Here is a 20127-nt window from a genome sequence, read left to right on the forward strand (position 1 = left end):
TTCTAAAACAAATGTGGTGCTCACGAGGGGAAGGGAACAAAAACTCAGTGCAAACTTGTTTATCACGACCGGTATCACCAGTATCAGATTCTTTTTTCTGAAATATTTTTTGGTGATATGGAAAAATCTTTGGCATATTTTGCTAGGTAATCTAATTGTCTGATTGCGTCATTTGGTATTTGGTCATCTATGGTATAATTATAATTATGGTTTAATTATAATTCAGATCTGTACATAGTAAAATAATATGGTTTTCTTAATAAACCAGATTTGTTTCCTCACCCCATCCCACCCCTACTTTATACATAACTGCATTATCAGCAGGGGGTGGAAATACAATGTGCTATTATTCTATGAAGTCACAAAGCTCAAGCATCTTTAAATTAAGGAGCCAAATAACAATCTGCATGCATGATCCAGCCAGAATCTAGTACTTTAAAGTCTTTTCTAATTCACTAGGGCATCAATGGCTTCTTAACTTTGGTTGAATTACACCTACATTTTTTAAAATAATGTTTTTTACTAGGTACAGTAATGTCAAGCTTTATGACTTAGGACTAAGACCAAATCCTTTATGCCCAAACCATTCCAAATAGCTCTACATACTTCAATCAGTTTTCACTTACCTGACTCCAAAGAGCTACATCATCACACCTGTAGAGGGCAGCACAGGATAAAAAATTAAACAGAAACATTCATTTAGTTCCTTCTTTTACAAGAGAATAGGTCAGGAAATGTACTGGAGACAATGATTTTCTACACATTTGAGCAGAAATGTATTTGTACAATGTAATATTTTAGAGTATTCATTACAGCCACTGAAACAGCTGTGGTATATATTCTAATATATTCTATTATATTTATATTTATATTTATTAAAGGTTTATATTCTAATACATTTATGGAGAAAGGTTTAGAAATACTGAATTATAGGTATTCACGCTGTATTTTGGGGGTCCCCAACTGTGTTAGATATGCGGCAATGTGCCTAGAGACTGGAACCCATTTGATTGAGATCAGGGCATGGCTACTAACTATAAAGTTTTGGCTATGCCAACACTTTAGGGCAGACCCTGCTAGTTATATCCATATGATGCTAGCGGATTCCTTCATTTCCAATAGGTATAGTCGGATCCAGAAGAAAATACATTCCATAGGTGTACCCCTGGACAACCTCTGTATGCTAAGTGAAACGCAAGCATTCAGAATCCTGAAACAGAGGATTTTAGATATTGAGAAATTGTCCCTTTGTTCTTCTGGACATAAAACTTATTCCCCTTTAGCATTTGGTATCTTTCCAGATCATGGGCTGCCTGCTACCTATCTTTCCCATATTACTTCACCCCAGTTACGCCATTCCTTTATGTTAGCAAGACTCAATGTTCTACCCTCAGCGGTACTGTCTGGGAGGTTTGTCAACATCCCTTACCAGGATAGAGTCTGCCCATGTAATGGAAGGCACCTTGAAACGATTGCCCATGTCTTACTTCACTGTGATTTTTATGGGGAAGTGTGGGACTGTATAATCAAACCTATTCTGTCTAATCTTTATGGATTACCTGAGGCGAAGTTAGTTTTCTTTCTACTATCTGACCAATGTCCCCATATCACAAGCCTAGCTGCAAAGTACCTTTTGGCTGCCATAACAATCAGGGAGCAAAAGACTAGCTCCCCTTCTTGATGTTTGACTGGCTTTTATAGCTGAAACTCCATGTAAATTTGCTATGCTGTACTTTTTATTTCTATGCCAATAAAGGTATTTGGATTGGATTGGATATAGGTATTGCACACACTCAAAAACACTGAAAAAAATCTGAAGCTATTTTTTTGGGGGGGGGGTCTTTTGATGTTTACCTCTAAAGCAGAGATGACAAACTCATTTGTTACAAGGGCCAGATCTGACGCAAGTGTCATTTTGTTGTTGCCAGACCATGTGTGTCATAAAAAGTAACCCAAGGTATTAGAGATATAAACTTTATGAAGATTATTTCAGATGCTGAATGGCAACAGCAAGCGTGATTGGATTAGGTGTGATATGCAGAGGGGCAGTAGGTGTGTAGATATCAGCACTGATAGGGCTTTTTTTGTAGCAGGAACTCCTCTGCATATTAGGCCACACACCCCTGATGTAGCCAATCCTCCAAGAGCTTACAGTAGGCTCTGTAAAACAGCCATGTAAGCTTCTGGAGGACTGGCCACATCAGGGGTGTGTGGCCAAATATACAAAGGAGTTCCTGCTACAAAAAAGCCCTGAGCATTGGTAATGAGACAGGAAACCTAGGTTTCAGTTTGGTACAGAAGTCAGTCCAGGAGGATGCAAAGAATGAATGGAAATAAGCAGTGACTCAGGAAAGCACATACTCTACCATAAATTTTGTTAGTCTTTAAGGTGCTACTGGACTCTTACTCTTTCTACTGCTATTAGAAACCACAATATTAAAAAAAAACCGGCAGAGGAAGATTTTAACCTTCCAGGACATTCAACTGCTGACATAAGAGTAGCAATTCTTCTACAAAGGAATTTCAAAGGGAGATTAGAAAGAGAGACTGTTGAATTGCCATTGATAATGCAGCTCAAGACAATGCATTCACCTGCAGCTCAGACAATGCTGAATTGAGATCTAGGTTTCTTCTCTCATTCCATGCCAGCTATTGTCATTTGGTGTCTGAAATCACTTCACTCTCCAAGACATAAGGTCAGATAAACTCACATTCTAGTTGAACAAAGCAGGAGTCAATCAAGTAGCATCTTTAAGATCAACCAACGTTTATTCAGAATGTAAGCTTTCATGTGTATGCACACATTTCTTAGACGAGAAATGAGGTACAGAAAGCAGAGCTACATATAGCTAGTGGGGTTTAGAATGCAAAGTGGTACAAAGTTAAAATCCAATAGCAGAATAGCAAAATTAACAAATTCAGAAAACCTTAGATCTGGGTTGCATTAGCGTGGGAAACCAATAAGACAATAACATGTCAGAATGTGAGAAGGCTGTTAATTATTCTATTGGTAATAAGCTTGGGTCAAAATGAGGGCATTTCTTTCCCAGAAGTTTTTCCTGTCCAACTAATTTACCTTTTAACATGTAACATAAATATAAACATCATTCTAATTTGCCATTAGAAAAACATACATTAAAATATAATGGAAGATGGGTTTAGTATATGTAAGTACATATTACATATATGAAACCCGTATTTACATACACTAAACATAACCTCATTCCTCGTCTAAAGAAGTGCTCATGCACACAAAAGCTTATATTCTGAATAAAAGTTTATTGGTCTTAAAGGTGATACTTGACTCCTGCTTTGTTCTACTACTTCAGACCAACACAGCTGCCAACCTGGATCTATCCCATTGTAGTAGTATCAGGAAAAGCGAGAAGTAACTCATGAAATCACAAATTTTGTTAGTTGTCTAAGGAGCTACTGGACTCTTGCTCCCTTCAACTAATAAAGAATGTGCTCTTAGGTTTCTTCCTCTGCCATCTGATAGAACTGGAAAGGGGGATCTCTCCAAATGCCATGGGGACTCCATCTCTCTCTCTCTCTCTGGCTCTTTCTTTCCTTCCCTCCCCCCCTCTGTGAAGAAGACCTTATACCTGCAATAAAACGTTCTTGGTCTTCTTTAAAAGTGCTAGTGGACACACTCTCTTTCTCACTCTGGCTCATTCTTTCCCTCCCCCCTCCCGCGTGCTCTCTCTCTGAAGTGTGCAGGCACACAAAATCTTATACCTGGAATAAAACATTGTTGGTCTCCTTAAAAGTACTATGGGACTCCATCTCTCTCTGGCTCTTTCCTTTCCCCTCCCTATCCAGAGGAGGGGGAAGAACCCTCAGCCAATCGAGGGAAGGGGGGCTTGGCTTTCTTTCTCTCCTCTACAAAGCAGGAAATAGGAAACACTGGGCAAAAGCCAGCTCCAATGCTGGAAACAGGAAGAAGAAACAGGAAGTAGGAAGCAGCAGACAGCCAGTTGCTCACGGGCCGGATACAAGGCCTGAAGATGGATGCATCCTGTGATCCGTATGTTTGACAACCCTGCTTCTAAAGGTTTCTGAGAGTCGTAACAACAGTAGTAAACTGATAATTGAGTATCCAATTAACTTGAGTAACTCCAGGGAAAGTATTGTGATTTCCAACATCCTTAGTCTATTTCCTTAAAAGTAATGCGGAAAGCATTTATTAACCCACATGATTTATCTGTCACTGTCTGATTAATCACTCAGTTCATGATCACAGATTATATATGAAAAAATGAATAAGATTTTGATCACTCCTTATTAAAAGGGGTTTTTGGAGCTAGTGGTAAAACTGTAGTCCATCTCTGTTTAACAAAATTTAGACAACATTTAAAGAGTCATCTATTCATACTATTTAATATTGACAGCTATGCTTCCTATCATTCAAAATATAGTATATCAGGGTTTCCCAAACTTTTCTTTCCTGTGGCCCGGTTATTTTTACACTTCTTCATGGCCCACTAAAATTCGGGGGTAGAGCCAGGAGACTTTGGGGGTGGAGCCAGGAATTGTGTAATTGCCTGTGGTGTCACTTATAGATCAAGGGCCACTGAACCAAAACTCCACCTTTTCCTGTGATGTCACTTCCAGGGCACTCCTCCAAACCTGCCTCTTCTTCTGAAGTAAGTTTGTTTTCAGAAAAATCTCTCTGACATTCATGCTGAGCCAAAATGGGGGTGGAAAGTGAGCGGTCTGCAACTTTTTCATACATTCCCAGGGTCCTCTCTTTCCACCCCCACACCTGCATACACCTATCTGTTTGTGTGTTCTTCTCCAGATTACAAGCACTCCTAATGCCCATGTTCAATTGCCTGCACCACCTACACACCCCGAACTCAACAGCACTGGCCAGTGTATGCAGTTGGGAGTGCTGTTGCCATTGCCATCAGGAATGCCAGCACAGTGTACCACCCACACTGGGCCCTGGCAGCTGCTCTACCTCAAAATATGCTGACACATTTAGTAGGCCCTTTCTTCGGCTGCTACTACTGAAACCCTGCCTCAAGCTACAACCAAGCTTGCTTGGTTTCAAGAAAATCTTTTGACAGCTATTTTTCATACTTTTCCTTGGCTGAAACACTGGGAAATTGATGTGAAAGGTAGCAGAGAATTGTACTGCAATTAATGAATTCGTGTCAAGTTTTATGAAGTTCATACAAGCTTTTCTGCAGTTATTCCAAAAAGGATATTTATGAGGGGCTTGCAGCTTTTTCCTGGCAGTGTTTCCCATGCCTTTAAAAGCAACCTGTCATGCAGATATTTAGCCAGTGAACTTCTTTTATCTTTTTAAATATTTACAGGAGGAATTTAATTTTGGTGTTAAACAGCTGTTAAAAGCAGGACCAGTAAAATGGTGCCAAGTTCATAGTACCATCACTTCCAGAGCTGTTGAGATAAACAGCAGTAATCTCCAATAATCTCTTTCTGCCCCACACCTCTCACACCACAGGAGGTGGTGGCGGCCACAAGTATAGCCACCTTCAAAAGCGGTTTAGATAAAAATATGGAGCACAGGTCCATCAGTGGCTATTAGCCACAGTGTGTGTGTATATATAAAATTTTTTGCCACTGTGTGACACAGAGTGTTGGACTGGATGGGCTGTTGGCCTGATCCAACATGGCTTCTCTTATGTTCTTATGTTCTTACTCTCACTCACAAAGAAATCTCACAGAAAAGCCAGCTGGCTACAACTGGGGGTGCCAACCTTCCATTGGTAAAACTCCTATGTCTGCAACAACAGTATGATGAACAGAAAAGTTTCATCCAGTAAAAATGGAAGGAAAGAAAGAGATAGGGAAAGAATGAAATGGAAGGAAAGGAAAGGAAAAGAATGGAAAGAAAGAACATAAGAGAAGCCATGTTGGATCAGGCCAGTGGACCATCCAGTCCAAAATTCTCTCACACAATGCCCCAAAAGCAGCAGAATATCCACTAGTGGGGCCAGGGCACTAGAAGCCCTCCCACTATTGCTGCCCACCCACCCCCCAGCACCAGACAGAACATCACCTACAGGGAAGGAAGGAAGGAAGGAAGGAAAGAAAGAAAGAAAGAAAGAAAGAAAGAAAGAAAGAAAGAAAGAAAGAAAGAAAGAAAGAAAGAAAGAAAGAAAGAAAGAAAGAAAGAAAGAAAGAAAGAAAGAAAGAAAGAAAGAAAGAAAGAAAGAAAGAAAGAAGGGGTGACAAAGGGGGAAAAAAGCCCTACTCACCATCAGATGACTGCAGCCAGCAACAATTCTGCCCAGGGGTCATTCCATAAAAAAATAGCTACTGGAATGCCCACTCCCTGCCCCTCTCAGCTGAAAAAACCATCCCCCCTTTTTTGCCACCCAGGTCTCCCGGGGAAATCTCCCCAAAAGAACATACTGCAAGGCACATGAAAGCTCATACCTTGAAGAACACTTCATGAGTTGAAAGTGCCAGTGGACACCAGCTTTTCTCTCAAACACTGGGAGGGGGGAAAAGGAAGGAGGGACTGCCCAGCTCCTCTCTGCACAACACAGAGATGGGGAAAAGAAGGCAGATAAACAGAGCTCAGGCTTTGCAGCCTGTGTCAGTCCTCAAGGCTAGCTTTTCTCTGCAAAACAGAGAGATGGGGGAAGGAAGGAAGCAGAGCAGAGATCATGCTTTGCTGGGGGCTGGGCTAGCTTTGGCTTTTCTTGTGACCCGGTAGTGAGACTTCCATGGCCCGGTACCAGGTCACGACCCTGCAAATGGGAAACACCACAGTATATGAAACACACAGCTCCTCTTCCTTCCCACAAATGGTGTGGGATTATCAAAATTTTATTTCTACATATTTTTTAAAAAACATTATTGCTTTGTGTAAGTTCCTGCCTGGCATATAAAGATTCAAGTCTTGGGAACCAGAGAGAGCTCTGCCAAAAAAAAGGCTATGAACATAAGAGAAGCCATAATGAATCAGGCCAATGGCCCATCCAGTCCAACACTCTGTGTCACACAGTGGCCAAAAAACCCAGGTGCCATCAGAAGGCCCAACAATGGGGCCAGGATACAAGAACCCCTCCCATTGTTGCCTCCCTCCCAAGCACCAAGAATACAGAGCATCATGTGCCCCAGACAGAGAACTCCATCTATACCTTGTGGCTAATAGCCACTGATGGACCAAAAGAGAACATGATGGACCATATGTTTATCCAATCCCCTCTTGAAGCTGGCTATGCCCGTAGCTGCCACCACCTCCTGTGGCAGTGAATTCCCTTTGGGTGAAGAAGTACTTCCTTTTATCTGCTCTAACCTGACTGTTCAGCAATTTCATTGAGTGTCCACAAGTTCTTACACTGAGAGGGAAAAAAGTACTTCTTTCTCTACCTTCTTTGTCCCAAGCAAAGTCTTGTAAGTCTCTATCATGTCACCCCACAGTTGACATTTCTCCAAACTAAAGAGCCCCAAGTGCTTTAACCTTTCTTCATGGGAAAGTGTTCCAACTCTTTAATCATTCTAGTTGCCCTTTTCTGAACTTTTTTCAATGCTATAATATCTTTGTTGAGGTGTGGTGACCAGAATTGTACACAGTATTCCAAATAAGGAGGATATAGACAAGCTGGAACGTGTCCAGAGGAGGGCAACAAAGATGGTGAGGGGTCTGGAGACCAAGTCCTATGAAGAAAGGTTGAAGGAGCTGGGCATGTTTAGCCAGAGAGGAGGCAGCTGAGAGGTGATACGATTACCACCTTCAAGTACTTTAAGGGCTGTCATCTAGAGGATGGTGCAAAATTGTTTTCTGTGGTCCCAGAAGGTAATACCAGAATCAACAGGTTGAAATTAAATCAAGAGTGTCTGGCTCAATATTAGGAAGAACTTCCTGACAGAGTGGTTCTTCAGTGGAACAGGCGGTGGTGGGCTCTCTTTCCTCGGAGGTTTTCAGAGGCAATGCAGCTTCTGTGAATTTAGGGGGAGGTATTTGTGAATTTCCTGCATTGTGCAGGGGGTTGGTCTAGATGACCCTGTAGGTCCCTTCCAACTCTATGATTCTAAATGAGGCTGCACTATCAATTTATACAGGGGCATTATGATACCAGCTGATTAGTTTTCAATTCCCTTCCTAATAATCCCCAGCATACTGTTGGGCTTTTTAAAATTGCAGTTGCACACTGTCTTGACATTTTCAGTGAGTTATCTACCATGACTACAAGATCTCTCTTTTGGTCAGTCTCTGCAAGTTTAAACCCCATCATCGTGTATTTATAGTTAAGAGTTTTGGCCCCAATGTGCATTACTTTGCACTTGGCCACGCTGAACCTCATTTGCGACGCCCACTCACCCAGCCTTGATAGATCCCTCTGGAGGGCCTCACAATCCTCCTTGGTTCTCATTACCCTGAACAATTTAGCGTCATCCGCAAACTTAGCCACTTCACCACTTACTTCCAACTTCAAATAATTAATGAACAAGTTATAAAGCAATGGATCCACTACTGAACCCTGTAGTACTCCAACTGCTTACCACCCTCGACTGTGAAAATCGTCCATTTATACTCACTCTGTTTCCTATTAATTATCTAGTTTTTGATCCATGAGAGTTTGCTTAGGAACTTTTGATGAGGAACTTTATCAAAAGCTTTCTGGAAGTCAAGGTAAACAACATCTATTGGGTCCCCTTTGTCCACATGTTTGTTCACCCCCTCAAAGAAGGACAGGTTTCTTACCTGTAACTGGTGATCTTCAAGTGGTCATCTGTGCAGTCACACATATGGGTATTCCGCAGGATTGGCCCTGACCTCGGAGAGTTCAAAGCAATCTTGATCGTAGATCTGGCGCGCCTCCCTCTCGTCCTGGGGAGGAGGCATCATCTGCGCATGCCTGGACGAGGGGGAGGTGCTTAGCCACTCAGTTTCTTCCCGCTGCCGGACAGGTGGAAAATGTGCTAGATGAGCGTCCAGCAGCGGGGAAGGCTGGGTGGGTCTGTGTGACTGCACAGATGACCACTCGAAGATCACCAGTTACAGGTAAGAAACCTGTCCATCTTCTTCGTGGTCTCTGTGCAGTCACACATATGGGTGATTAGCGAGCTATTCCCTTCGGAGGAGGGTGCTGGATCTGCAAGAATATGTGTGGTTAGGCAAGAAACGTAATGAGAGTAGTACTCACGGGCAGTCAGTCGAAGATGGAGCGCAGTACAGCCTGTCCGAAGGACGAATCACGCCGGGCACGAACGTCAAGGGTGTAGTGCGAGGCGAAGGTAGACAGAGAGGACCAGACCGCAGCGGCACAGATGTCCTCTATTGGGATGCCTTTCAGGAATGTTGACAAGGTAGCGACGGCTCTGGTAGAGTGAGCTAGTATGTGCTGTGGGATTGGCTGCTTTGCCAGTTGGTAGCAGAGTTCAATGGCGGCAACGAGCCACTTGGAAAGTCTCTGGGTAGATATTTTGCTGCCCTTGTTGTGGGTAGCGTAAGTGACAAAGAGTCTCGAATCCTTACGGAATTGTCGGGTTCTGTCTATGTAGAAGGCTAGGGCTCTGCGGGCGTCTAGGTTGTGTAGTGCCCTCTGGCCTGCATCCGCGGGGTGCTGGAAGAAGGCTGGTATGGTTGAGGGCTTCCCAAGGTGGAAAGGAGAGACGACCTTTGGCAGGAAGGTAGGGTCGGGGCGGAGGACCACTCTGTCGTTATGAAAGATTGTATATGGTGGGTCCGCCCTGAGTGCGCAGATGTCGCTGGCTCTCTTGCCTGTGGTGAGTGCCGTGAGTAGTGCTGTCTTCCAAGACAGCAGATGAAGTGGAATGGAAGCCATGGGCTCAAAGGGTGGTTTCATGAGCTGGCTTAGGACGAGAGAGAGAGGCTCCAAGTAGGTAGAATTTGTCGGATTGGAGGATGTAGGCGAATGATGCCCTTGAGAAAGGCCTTGGTGGCATGGTGAGAGAAAACTGTCACGCCTTCGATGCGGGGGTGGAAGGCAGAGATGGCTGCCAGGTGTACCTTTAGGGAGGAATAGGAGAGTCCTGTCTTAGAGAGTGCTAGGGTGTAAGATAGGACTTGGGAGATGCTAGCGCAGCTGGGGTTAAAGTTGTGTTGTGAGGCGTAGTGAGCGAAGCGTTTCCACTTGAGTAAATAGGATTTTCTGGTGGATGGCTTCCTGGAGTTCACTAGGACCTGACGGACCTCAGGGGGGAATTCTAAAAACTGATCCTCCAGGCTGTCAGTTTGAGTGACGCTGGGTTGTGATGTAGGACCTTGCCGTGTTGTTGGGAGAGGAGGTCCTGCGCTTGCGGGAGTTGAAGGAATGTGTTGTTGGACAGGAGCAGCAAAGTGGTAAACCAGGGTTGACGCGGCCACCATGGAGTTATTAGGATGCAGTTTGTGTGGTCCACCTGTATCTTCTGTAGGACTCTGGTGATGAGTGGAATTGGAGGGAAGAGGTAGTGGAGCGTTCCCTTCCAAGATTGGAGGAATGCGTCCCCTCTGGAGCGTTGGGATGGAGGACCTCTCATGTAGAAGTGGATGCACTGGGCATTTGACGGTGATGCAAATACATCTATCTTCGGGGTGCCGAAGATTTTGAAGATCTGTCGTATGTATTGGCTGTTGATGGACCACTCATGGTTGTTGGTCGAGTGGCGGCTCAGGGCATCCGCCTGGCCGTTCTCGATTCCCGGTAGGTGAACGGCCGTGAGAAAGATGCCCTGGCTGATGCTCCAATGCCATAGTGCTAGGGCCCTCTTGCAGAGTCTGATGGAGGCGGTGCCTCCCTGCCTGTTGATGTAGAAGACCGTGGCGATGTTGTCGGAAGTGACCTGGACATGCTGGTTCTGTAGCGACGGGAGGAAGGACCTTAGAGCTTTGTGGACTGCGAATAGCTCTAGACAGTTGATGTGGAGGGAGCGTTCGTAGTCCGACCATTGGCCTTGCACCGTGAGGGCTCCCAAGTGGGCTCCCCATCCCCACTTGGAGGCGTCTGTGGTGACGATCACTGAGGGGGGTGCCTGTTTGAATGGCATGCCCATACTGAGATGATGCTCCATCGTCCACCATCTGAGGGATGTAATGATGCGTGACGGGAGGGTCAGTAGTGTGGACTGGTGCTGTGTGTGAGGGTGAAAGACCCTGATGAACCACATTTGTAGGGGTCGCATGTGCAGCTTCACGAAACATAGGACTGCGGCGGTCGCTGCCATTAGGCCCAACATTCTCTGAAATGTGAGCGCTGGTTGGGAGCGGTGGCCAATAATAGTGTTGGCTAGAGACTGGATGCTGAGTACTCTGTCCTGTGGTAGGGAAGCTGTTTGGGAGACCGTGGAGATGTCTGCTCCTATGAATTGAATTGTCTGGGTAGGAACTAGTTTGGACTTTGATAAGTTGACTTGGAGGCTGAGAGTGGCCAGAAGGGAAAGAGTAGTGGAGACGTCCAGTTGGAGTTGTTCTCTAGAGTGAGCGACGATCAGCCAGTCGTCTATGTACAGGTAGATTGATATCTTTTGCTGGCGCAGTGATGCGGCCACCACTGCCATACACTTGGTGAAGACTCTTGGAGCCGTCGAGAGACCGAATGGGAGGGAACAGAATTGGAAGTGTTGATCTCCGATGGCGAACCTGAGGAATCTTCTGTGATGATGATTGATGGTAATGTGAAAGTAGGCATCCTGCAGGTCTATGGACGCCATCCAGGATTGTTCTGGAATGAGCGGCAGGATTGACTGAAGGGTGATCATACGGAATTTCTTGTAGGTGATATGAAGGTTGAGTTTGCGGAGGTCGAGGATGGGGCGGAGTCCTCCGTCTTTTTTCGGCACCAAAAAGTAACGGGAGTAGAACCCGGTACGATGGTACTGTGGTGGAACTGGTTCTATCGCGCCCTTGTCCAGCAAGGTCGTGATTTCCGTCTGCAGGGGTGCGGACGGCGGTGTGATGAGAAATCTGTGATGTTTCGGGGTGGATGTGAATTCTATTAAGTAGCCCCTTTGTATGATGGCCAGGACCCAAGAGTCCGATGTTATGGCCCTCCAGGCGGGGTAGAAAGGTTGCAGTCGAGTGTGTGAGTGGGGGTTTGGCTGAGGGGAGGTACCTGGACGTCTCAGGGCAGGGTGGTCAAAGAGACGGTTTGGAGGTAGCTGTGGCTTTCTTGGCTGTTTGAGGGCGTGGCCTGTGTTGAAAAGACTGTTTGGACTGTGGAGGTTTTCGTCTCCATGCTTCCTGTTGTCTTGGAGACCTGGTACTTTTGTAATAGCTTGGCCTCCAGTTCCTCTGTCTGCTGAGTTGGGGTTGGTGTTGGGAGACCCCTAATCTCTTCGCCCTCTTCCTGCCATCATCTACGGATGTGAGAATGTCATCCGTAGTCGCGTTAAATAGGCCGAGGCCATTGAAGGGCAGGTCCTCAATCTTGTACTTGATGTCAGGTTGGAGGGATGAGGATCTGAGCCACGCGTGTCTACGTAGGGCTATGGCTGAAGCGAGGGTTCTGGAGGAACACTGCGTGGCGTGGCGTGCTGTGTTGATCTGTTGCTTGCTCACTCTGGCCAGCTCTTGTAGGGCATTGGTGGCTGATTTCTGGGATGCCTCGGGTAGAGAGGGGACCAAGGTATTGAGGTAGTTTGTCAGGTTGTATGCGTAGGCCGAGAAGTATGCCATGTAGTTATGTATTTTAGTCGTAGCCATAGTGAGCGAGTATATCTTCCTTCCGATAGTGTCGAGCTTCTTGCCCTCCCTCTCCGGGGGCACTGGATGCCTGGTTTGCTTCGACTTCGAGGAAGAGTGCACGATGATCGAGTTCGGAGCCGGGTGGCTAAATAGGAACTTCGACTCGGGTGCGTGGATCTTGTAAAGGGCTTCCACCCTTTTGGAGGTTGGCGGTACCGATGCCGGTTTGTCCCATGCTTCCTTGAGGGTTTCGAGATGGACGGGAAGCATAGGGAGAGAGGAGCTTGACGGAAGGTCTGCGTGTACTAAGTCGTACACGACATCCGAGACCCTGGGTGCGTCGGTATTGAGTTTAATATTCAATGAGTTTGCCATGTTCGAGATGAGGTCGAGGTAGGACTTAGGACCTTCTGATGGTGATAAGTCCGCTGGTTTGGCTATATCAGAGGCCGGAGAGTGTAGGTCTAAAGCAGAAGAATGAACGGAGTCAGAGAGTTCCGCTTCGGAGTCATCGGTTTCGTGTAGCAGTTCAGTCTGGGGCTCCACGGGTGGAGGCTGTTTAGTGGAAGCGGCGGATGTGGACCTGGTCGGTGATGTAAGTTTCGGTTCGAAGCTGAGGCGAGCGTGTTCGTCACGGTACCAAGGAGGTCCCTCGTAGTCGAGGTGGTGCCTACGCGGGGACATGTCACGGTATCGGATCCGATCAGATCTGTCGGTGCGGTCCTGGTAACGAGGAGAGTCATGATGACTGCGGTAGGAGCGGATTCTCGGGTCCGGGTGGTATGTGTCGAAGGAAGGAGATCGTCGGTGCCTTCTTCGGTCCCGAGGAGACGGTGATCTGGACCTCGACGGGGAGTAGTAACGGTATCTCTCTCTCCGGCGACTGTGAGACCGTTGGCGGCTGCGAGATCTTGGTGTGGGAAGCCGGGGTGGAATGACCCTCGGGGTCGAGGGTTCTCTGGTTAGAGAATGGGCTTCTAGTGGTTGATGCGAGACATCTTGGAAGGCGCGTGAGTCGAGCGTATGGTGGCATTGGCTCCTGACGGAGGTGGGTGAGTCGACGTCGAGTATCTGGTTGGGTGGAGAGTTTGGTACCGACGGAGATTTGGAGGAGATACGCACGATCTCTAGTGGTGTAATAGCCGGTGTCGGTGTCAACTTTGACGTTGGTGTCTTCGGGATCGAGCTGGAACTCGTGGTCGGGTTCGATGCCGTAGGTCTTGCTGTGCTCGAGCTCGTGGTTGGGTTCGAACTCGTGGGTTGCACAGATGGGTCGGAGGACTTATGTCCCGTCTTAGGCTTCTTCGTGGCCGTGTTGCTCGTCAGATCTGCGTGAGCGGAGTTGGAGCGGCGGCGCTTTTTGGCGTCATCAGATTTTTTGGTGTGCTTGCCGGACTTAGGCTTGCAGGGACCTTGAGCTGCCGGCTGTGCCACTCCCGCAGATGGCGAGAATTGTTGTTGTGCCCCGTGTGGCATAGTTGGTCGGAGGGAGGACTCCATAAGATGGCTCCTGAGCCTCGCGGCGCGATTCTTGCGGGCCTGTTTGCCAAATTGGCTGCAGTGCACGCAGGCGTCCGTGCGATGGGTCTCTCCAAGGCAAAAAAGGCACAGGGAATGACCGTCCGACGATGGGATCTTGGAGGAGCAGCGGATGCAGCGTTTAAAAGTTATTTTGTCCCTTCCTTCCATCCGCCCGGGGGGGGGGAGGGGAAAATTCCGAAAGTAGTAAGAAGGTTTTTTTTTTTTAATACGATACCAGGAGATGGGAGAAGGATGAAGATCGAAGAAAAGGAGATGTTGGAGGAGATTGCAATGAAGAAGTTGGAGAATCAACGAGGTAGGTGCGATCCGGTCGGCGGTAAGGAAGAAAACTGAGTGGCTAAGCACCTCCCCCTCGTCCAGGAATGTGCAGACGATGCCTCCTCCCCAGGACGAGAGGGAGGCGCGCCAGATCTACGATCAAGATTGCTTTGAACTCTCCGAGGTCAGGGCCAATCCTGCGGAATACCCATATGTGTGACTGCACAGAGACCACGAAGAAGATCTGTAAGTTAGTGAGGCAAGATCTTCCCTTACAGAACCCATGCTGAGTCTTCCTCAATAGCTTTTGTTCATCAATGTACCTGCTAATTCTCTCTTTAATAACAGTTTCCACCAACTTACCCAGTACTGACATCAGACTGACTGGCCTGTAATTTCCTGGATCTCCTCTGGAACTCTTTCTAAGGATGGGAGTGACATTAGCTACCTTCCAGTTCTCAGGAATGGAGGCAGATTTTAATGAAAGGTTACATATTTTAGTCAGGAGCTCCACAAGTTCGCATTTGATGTATGCCATCCAGGCCTTCCTCAGTTTTTAAATTGTCTATCAGTCATAGGACCTCCTCTCTCATCACCTCAGGTCTTTCAACACCCCTCCCAAAATCAGCAGTTCTGGAGTGGGCAAGCACTTCTCATCTTCCACGGTGAAGACAGAGGCAAAAAATGTATTCAATTTCTCATCAATTTCCTTATGGTCCTTCAGTAACCCTTTAACCTCTTGGTCATCCAAGGGCCCCATGGCCTACCTGGCAGGTTTCCTGCTTCTAATGTATTTGAAGAATTCTTTCTTGTTAGTCTTTGTTTTTTGCAATATGCTCCTCATATTTTCTTTTTGCCTGCCTGATCACAGACTTACATTTTATTTGCCCCAGCCTGTGTTCCCTTTTATAACCTCACCGAGACTAGCTTTCCACAGCATAAGGGAATGCCATCTCATTTTCTCTTCCCACACTATTTCTTCTTTCTCTTTCTTGAAAGCCCCTCACATGAGCCAACCTACCTTTATCTGACCCCATATTTCCAGCTTTCCCTCCCCTGGCAGGACCTCCCCAGAAAAAGTTGGGCTGAATTGCATGATGTGGGGCCAGGCCCAATTGTACACTGCCAGGATTCAAACCTGGGTCTCCCAGATCCCAGTTTGAAATTCTAACCACTACCCACACTGGCTTTTGTGCAGTGGCTGCTGTTGGGTAGTAATGAGCAGCTGGGCCAGGCCAGGAGAAGCCCTCTGTCAAGGACAAAGCAACTGCCCTGCTCCTCCCCCTGCCTTTTACTGACAGAAACCAAAGCCTGAAGGTTGACAGTACTGGGGTTCTTAGGCAACCCCCACAACGGTAACCACAGAGGGCACTGGTTACAAATTTCTTCTATTATTTTGGGTCCCCCCACTTTTTTTAGAATTCAGCAGGGCTTTTTCTGAGTAGGAACACACAGAAACACAGTTATGGCTGGCTGGGTATCAAGGGGTGTGGCCTAATATGCAAATGAGTTCCTGCTGGGCTTTTTCTACAACAAAAGCCCTGGAATTCAGATAATTCTGCAAACATTGGACTTCTGTAGAAAGATATGTTTTTCTCTTCATGGCTCCAATATCCAAAGATGTGGGGCTACCTTAAGAATGGATGGATGGATGGATGGATGATAAATAGATATTTTATGAAGGTACAGGTCTGCAGTGCACATCAAATTAAAATTATTGCACTGCTAACTATTAAAGGGATAAAACTGCTATTGTAGTTATCTGTGGAAATGGACAAGCTAAAACAAATGTAAACACTCAGTATTATCAATGCAGTAATTACAACAGAAAACTGATCAAGCAGACTAGAATTCTGTTTCAATAATGGGAACCAAATGCTCCTGGAACCTGACAAGCAGCACATGATGACAAGAGCAACAGCATGAGCCATAATCTGAACAGAAAATTTTGAATTAACCATCATGACAATGGCTATTAGTAGAACTGTCCTCCACAAGTTTGTACATTTCCTTAAAACAATTAAGCTCACTGACAGCAACACATCTAGCGGTACTGGACTACATAATTGTTTTTCAATTTTTCATTGAAGTAAGACTTCCCTTTGTATACTGATTGATACAGCATTTTAATCATCAGGATCTTTTTTCCAAAGCTACCACAATTGTACACAATAGTCTGAGAATTTAAAACATATATTTAATTTTGTTGGCCACAGAGTGCAGAATTTAAAAAATAATTTATTTATTTATTTTATTTTATTTATATCCTGCCCTCCCCACCAAAGGCAGGCTCAGGGCAGCTCACAGGTTTGGGTCAAAAAAGGACCAAACAAGATAAAAACATCAATAATCATAAAACATAAAAACAACATTAAAATATCAATTAAAACAATATAACAATAGATGCCAGTACAATGATTCATGATGCAATTAAGTTTCGATGATAGCAGTATGACTGGATAGTCAATGTAGATGTTCCAAGGGACCCCAAATTGCCATAGCGTGATAGGAAGTCCAGGATGATGTTAAGTTCCGGTTTATGGGCCTAGTCCGTTGCTGTAAGTTGTCGTTATGGAAAAGCAAGGTGGAAGAGTGCCGTTTTACAGGCCCCGTGGAATTGTGGGAGCTCTCGCAAGGCCCTAACGTCCTCCGGCAACTCATTCCACCGGCTAGGTGCAGCTGCGAAAAGGCCCTGGCTCTAGTTGACTGAAGCCTAACTTCCCTGACACTGGGGACTATCAGCAGGTTTTGAGACCTGGTCCGAAGTGCTCGCTGGGGCATATACAGGGAAAGGCGGTCCCTAAGGTATGCATGACCCTGGCCATAATTAGAGCATTAGAGGCTATAGCTGGCTGGTTGCGCCAGAGTCAACTGAAACTGAATCCATCAAAGATGGAGGTGCTGTGCCTGTGCCATGGGAGAATGGAATTGGGCATCCAACTCCCAGCCCTTGACAGGTGAGGAGTTTAGGTGTGACACTCACTTTCAGTGGAGGCCTAGATCACAAATGTTGCCAGATCAGCCTATTATCATCTTAGGCTGGTGAGGCAACTGGTTCCCTACCTTTCCCCTCAGAACATAGCCATGGTGATCCATACAGTGATCACTTCCAGGTTGGACTACTGCAACTCGCTTTATGCAGGCCTACCCCAATCCTGCTCTGAAAACTTCAACTGGTTCAAAATGTGGTGGCAGGTCTGTCAACTGGGTTGTCTGTGTGGATATGCATGCAACCAGTGCTTTGCCAGCTGCACTGGTTGCCAGCGGAATACCAGATCAGGTTCAAGATTTTGGTAGTAACCTTCAAAGCCCTATATGGTCTGGGACCATCATATCTGCAGAACTGACTCTCCCCATATGTCCCCAGCTCACCTCTTCTCAACAACCACTTAGCTTTGACCAGGGCCTTCTCAGCCCTGGCTCCAGTCTGGTGGAATTTTCTGTCAAGTGAGATCAGGGCTGGGACTTACTACAATTCTGCAGGACCTGTAAAACACAGTTGTTCCACAAGGCCATTGGTTGAGGCATCAGGTGCATGGGTGTGGCCTCCCCTGCTTCATTTCATCCTCCATATTCCATCTAATTCCCAGATGCCTGTTGCATCAGGCATACATGCAATAGCTCCTGGGACTTTTGTGAATTTGTTCTGCCATCTTGTTCTGATGTCTTAAATTATGGGGTTTTTAATTTGACTACTGTTTTACTGTTTTAAATGTTTCATCACTGATCTTGTTGTAAGCCACCCTGAGCCTGCTTGCAGGGTAGGATGCGATATAACTGTAATAAAATAAATAAACTACTCAGTGGGGCCATAGACAAGCAGAGGTCATGCTTCTACAAACTTGACACAATCCCTGGGTTTGGTGTAGTGGTTAAGTGTGTGGACTCTTATCTGGGAGAACCGGGTTTGATTCCCCACTCCTCCACGTGCACCAGCTGGAATGGCCTTGGGTAAGCCATAGCTCTCACAGGAGTTGTCCTTGAAAGAGTAGCTGCTGTGAGAGTCCTCTCAGCCCCACCCACCTCACAGGGTGTCTGTTGTGGGGGAAGAAGACAAAGGAGATTGTAAGCCACTCTGAGTCTCTGATTCAGGAAGAAGGGCAGGATATAAATCTGCAATTCTTCTTTGTGTAATTTTTTTAAAAAATTGTATGTGTTTACCTAGTAATCTAAGGGGGAGGGGTGAATAAAAAGGAAGATCAGAGAAAGCGAGTGGAGCTGAAGTGGAGAGGGAGAAGAAAACAGGAATTTTGAGTAAAGGAGAGATAGAAGGAAGCAGAAAAAGGGGTGAAACCAAGAAGGCTGCCAGTCTGAGGGAAGAATGGACATGAGGGAAAGAGGCAGACAATCTTCCAAAGAATACAGGGGAAAATATTTATCTTCTATTTTTGTCCTGCCCTCCCTGCAAGCGGACTCACGGCAGGTTATAGAGGTCACACAAATATCAGTATATCTAAATAAATAAATGCATTATTAGGAAACCATTATTACCTGCCTGCATTGTGAAAGCAATGTTTCATTTACATTATCCAAAGTCAGCAGTAGAAATACAAATATGCTTTAAGGTGCAACAACAGCTTTTACTGCAATAGATTAACATAGCTGCCCCACTGGATTCTGCATTGTTCCCAGGTAACTCCTGGTGCTGACAGTGCAGCATTTCAGTCAACTGCTTTGCAAATAAGTGTTAATTTAATGTTCCAAAAATAATGTAGATTCTTCTACTTCATGTAGTGAACACAGGCCTCAGATTCAGTAGGCACTCACAGGAGCACAGCCTCCTGAACTTTTCTGAGGGTTCCACCTCCTCCTTCCCACCTTGCTCACTGAATAGTAGGTGCAGCTGCATAGCAATCGCTGGATGTGTTCCACCACCTATTTTTCTACAAAACAACCCCTAAGTGAACACCAAACCCCAGCTAGAGACTAATCAGATATCTTATACTGCTGACCATCTACCAGATTTTTCATATCTCAAAATTCTCATAGAAAAGACTATTATGAATAATGGACTGGTATAAAGTTACAATAAGGTAACTTACATTTGGACAAAACTGGATTTTTTTAAATAGCATGTCAGAAAACAAAATTTTATGATTCTGTAAAACCTGATGCTTTATGATTGACAAAAGAAATTTAAAAAAAACGAATGTTAATAGTTAGCCTGTATGCTGTACTGAGAGGAACAACATTTTAAAGAATCCATAGAGCTTTGAAACACATTTATTTAAGCTCATTATGCCTCTGGCAGACTATCTCGAAAGTGAGCCAAGCACAGGCCCACAGAGAAAACAAAATGCTGCCTCAAAGCTTGGATGTCTTTTCCAGGGCAAGTTCCTCTCTGAACTGTCAGGCAACTGATCTGACACATCAGTCCCTTATGACGTCAAAATTGTTCACAGAAGGCTATTCTCAGAGAGCCAGTTTTTTCTCTGAAATTCCTGCTCAGAGAACCAGCAAGACTTTTTTTGAAAGCATCCCTGGTTAAGTTTACATTGTAAGTTCCTTGGTTTTAAAAAAGCTAAAACCATATTCTGGATTGTACAATGTTTCATGCTGTTTCTGAATACTGAATGATTATGCAGTTGCATCAAAATCGGGCCAGACTATTTTAAAATATATAATGAAGTCATCAAGGGGACAGAATCAATGGCAAAGCCACTAACAATGTCTACTGCCATTGATTATTACACTATAAACATACTCTTTAAACA

General features: G+C 45.5%; 1 protein-coding gene across 1 annotated transcript in view; it reads right to left on the minus strand.

Annotated features, from left to right (window-relative positions):
* Positions 1-20127, minus strand: part of LRPPRC (leucine rich pentatricopeptide repeat containing) — a 204287-nt gene that overhangs the window by 102249 nt on the left and 81911 nt on the right. The window contains exon 15 of the mRNA XM_060247554.1: positions 627-654. Within this exon, the coding sequence (XP_060103537.1) occupies positions 627-654 (28 nt within the window). The remainder of the gene's footprint in view (positions 1-626; positions 655-20127) is intronic.

This window comes from Heteronotia binoei, chromosome 1 (assembly GCF_032191835.1).
Source record: "Heteronotia binoei isolate CCM8104 ecotype False Entrance Well chromosome 1, APGP_CSIRO_Hbin_v1, whole genome shotgun sequence".
Lineage (NCBI taxonomy): Eukaryota > Metazoa > Chordata > Lepidosauria > Squamata > Gekkonidae > Heteronotia > Heteronotia binoei.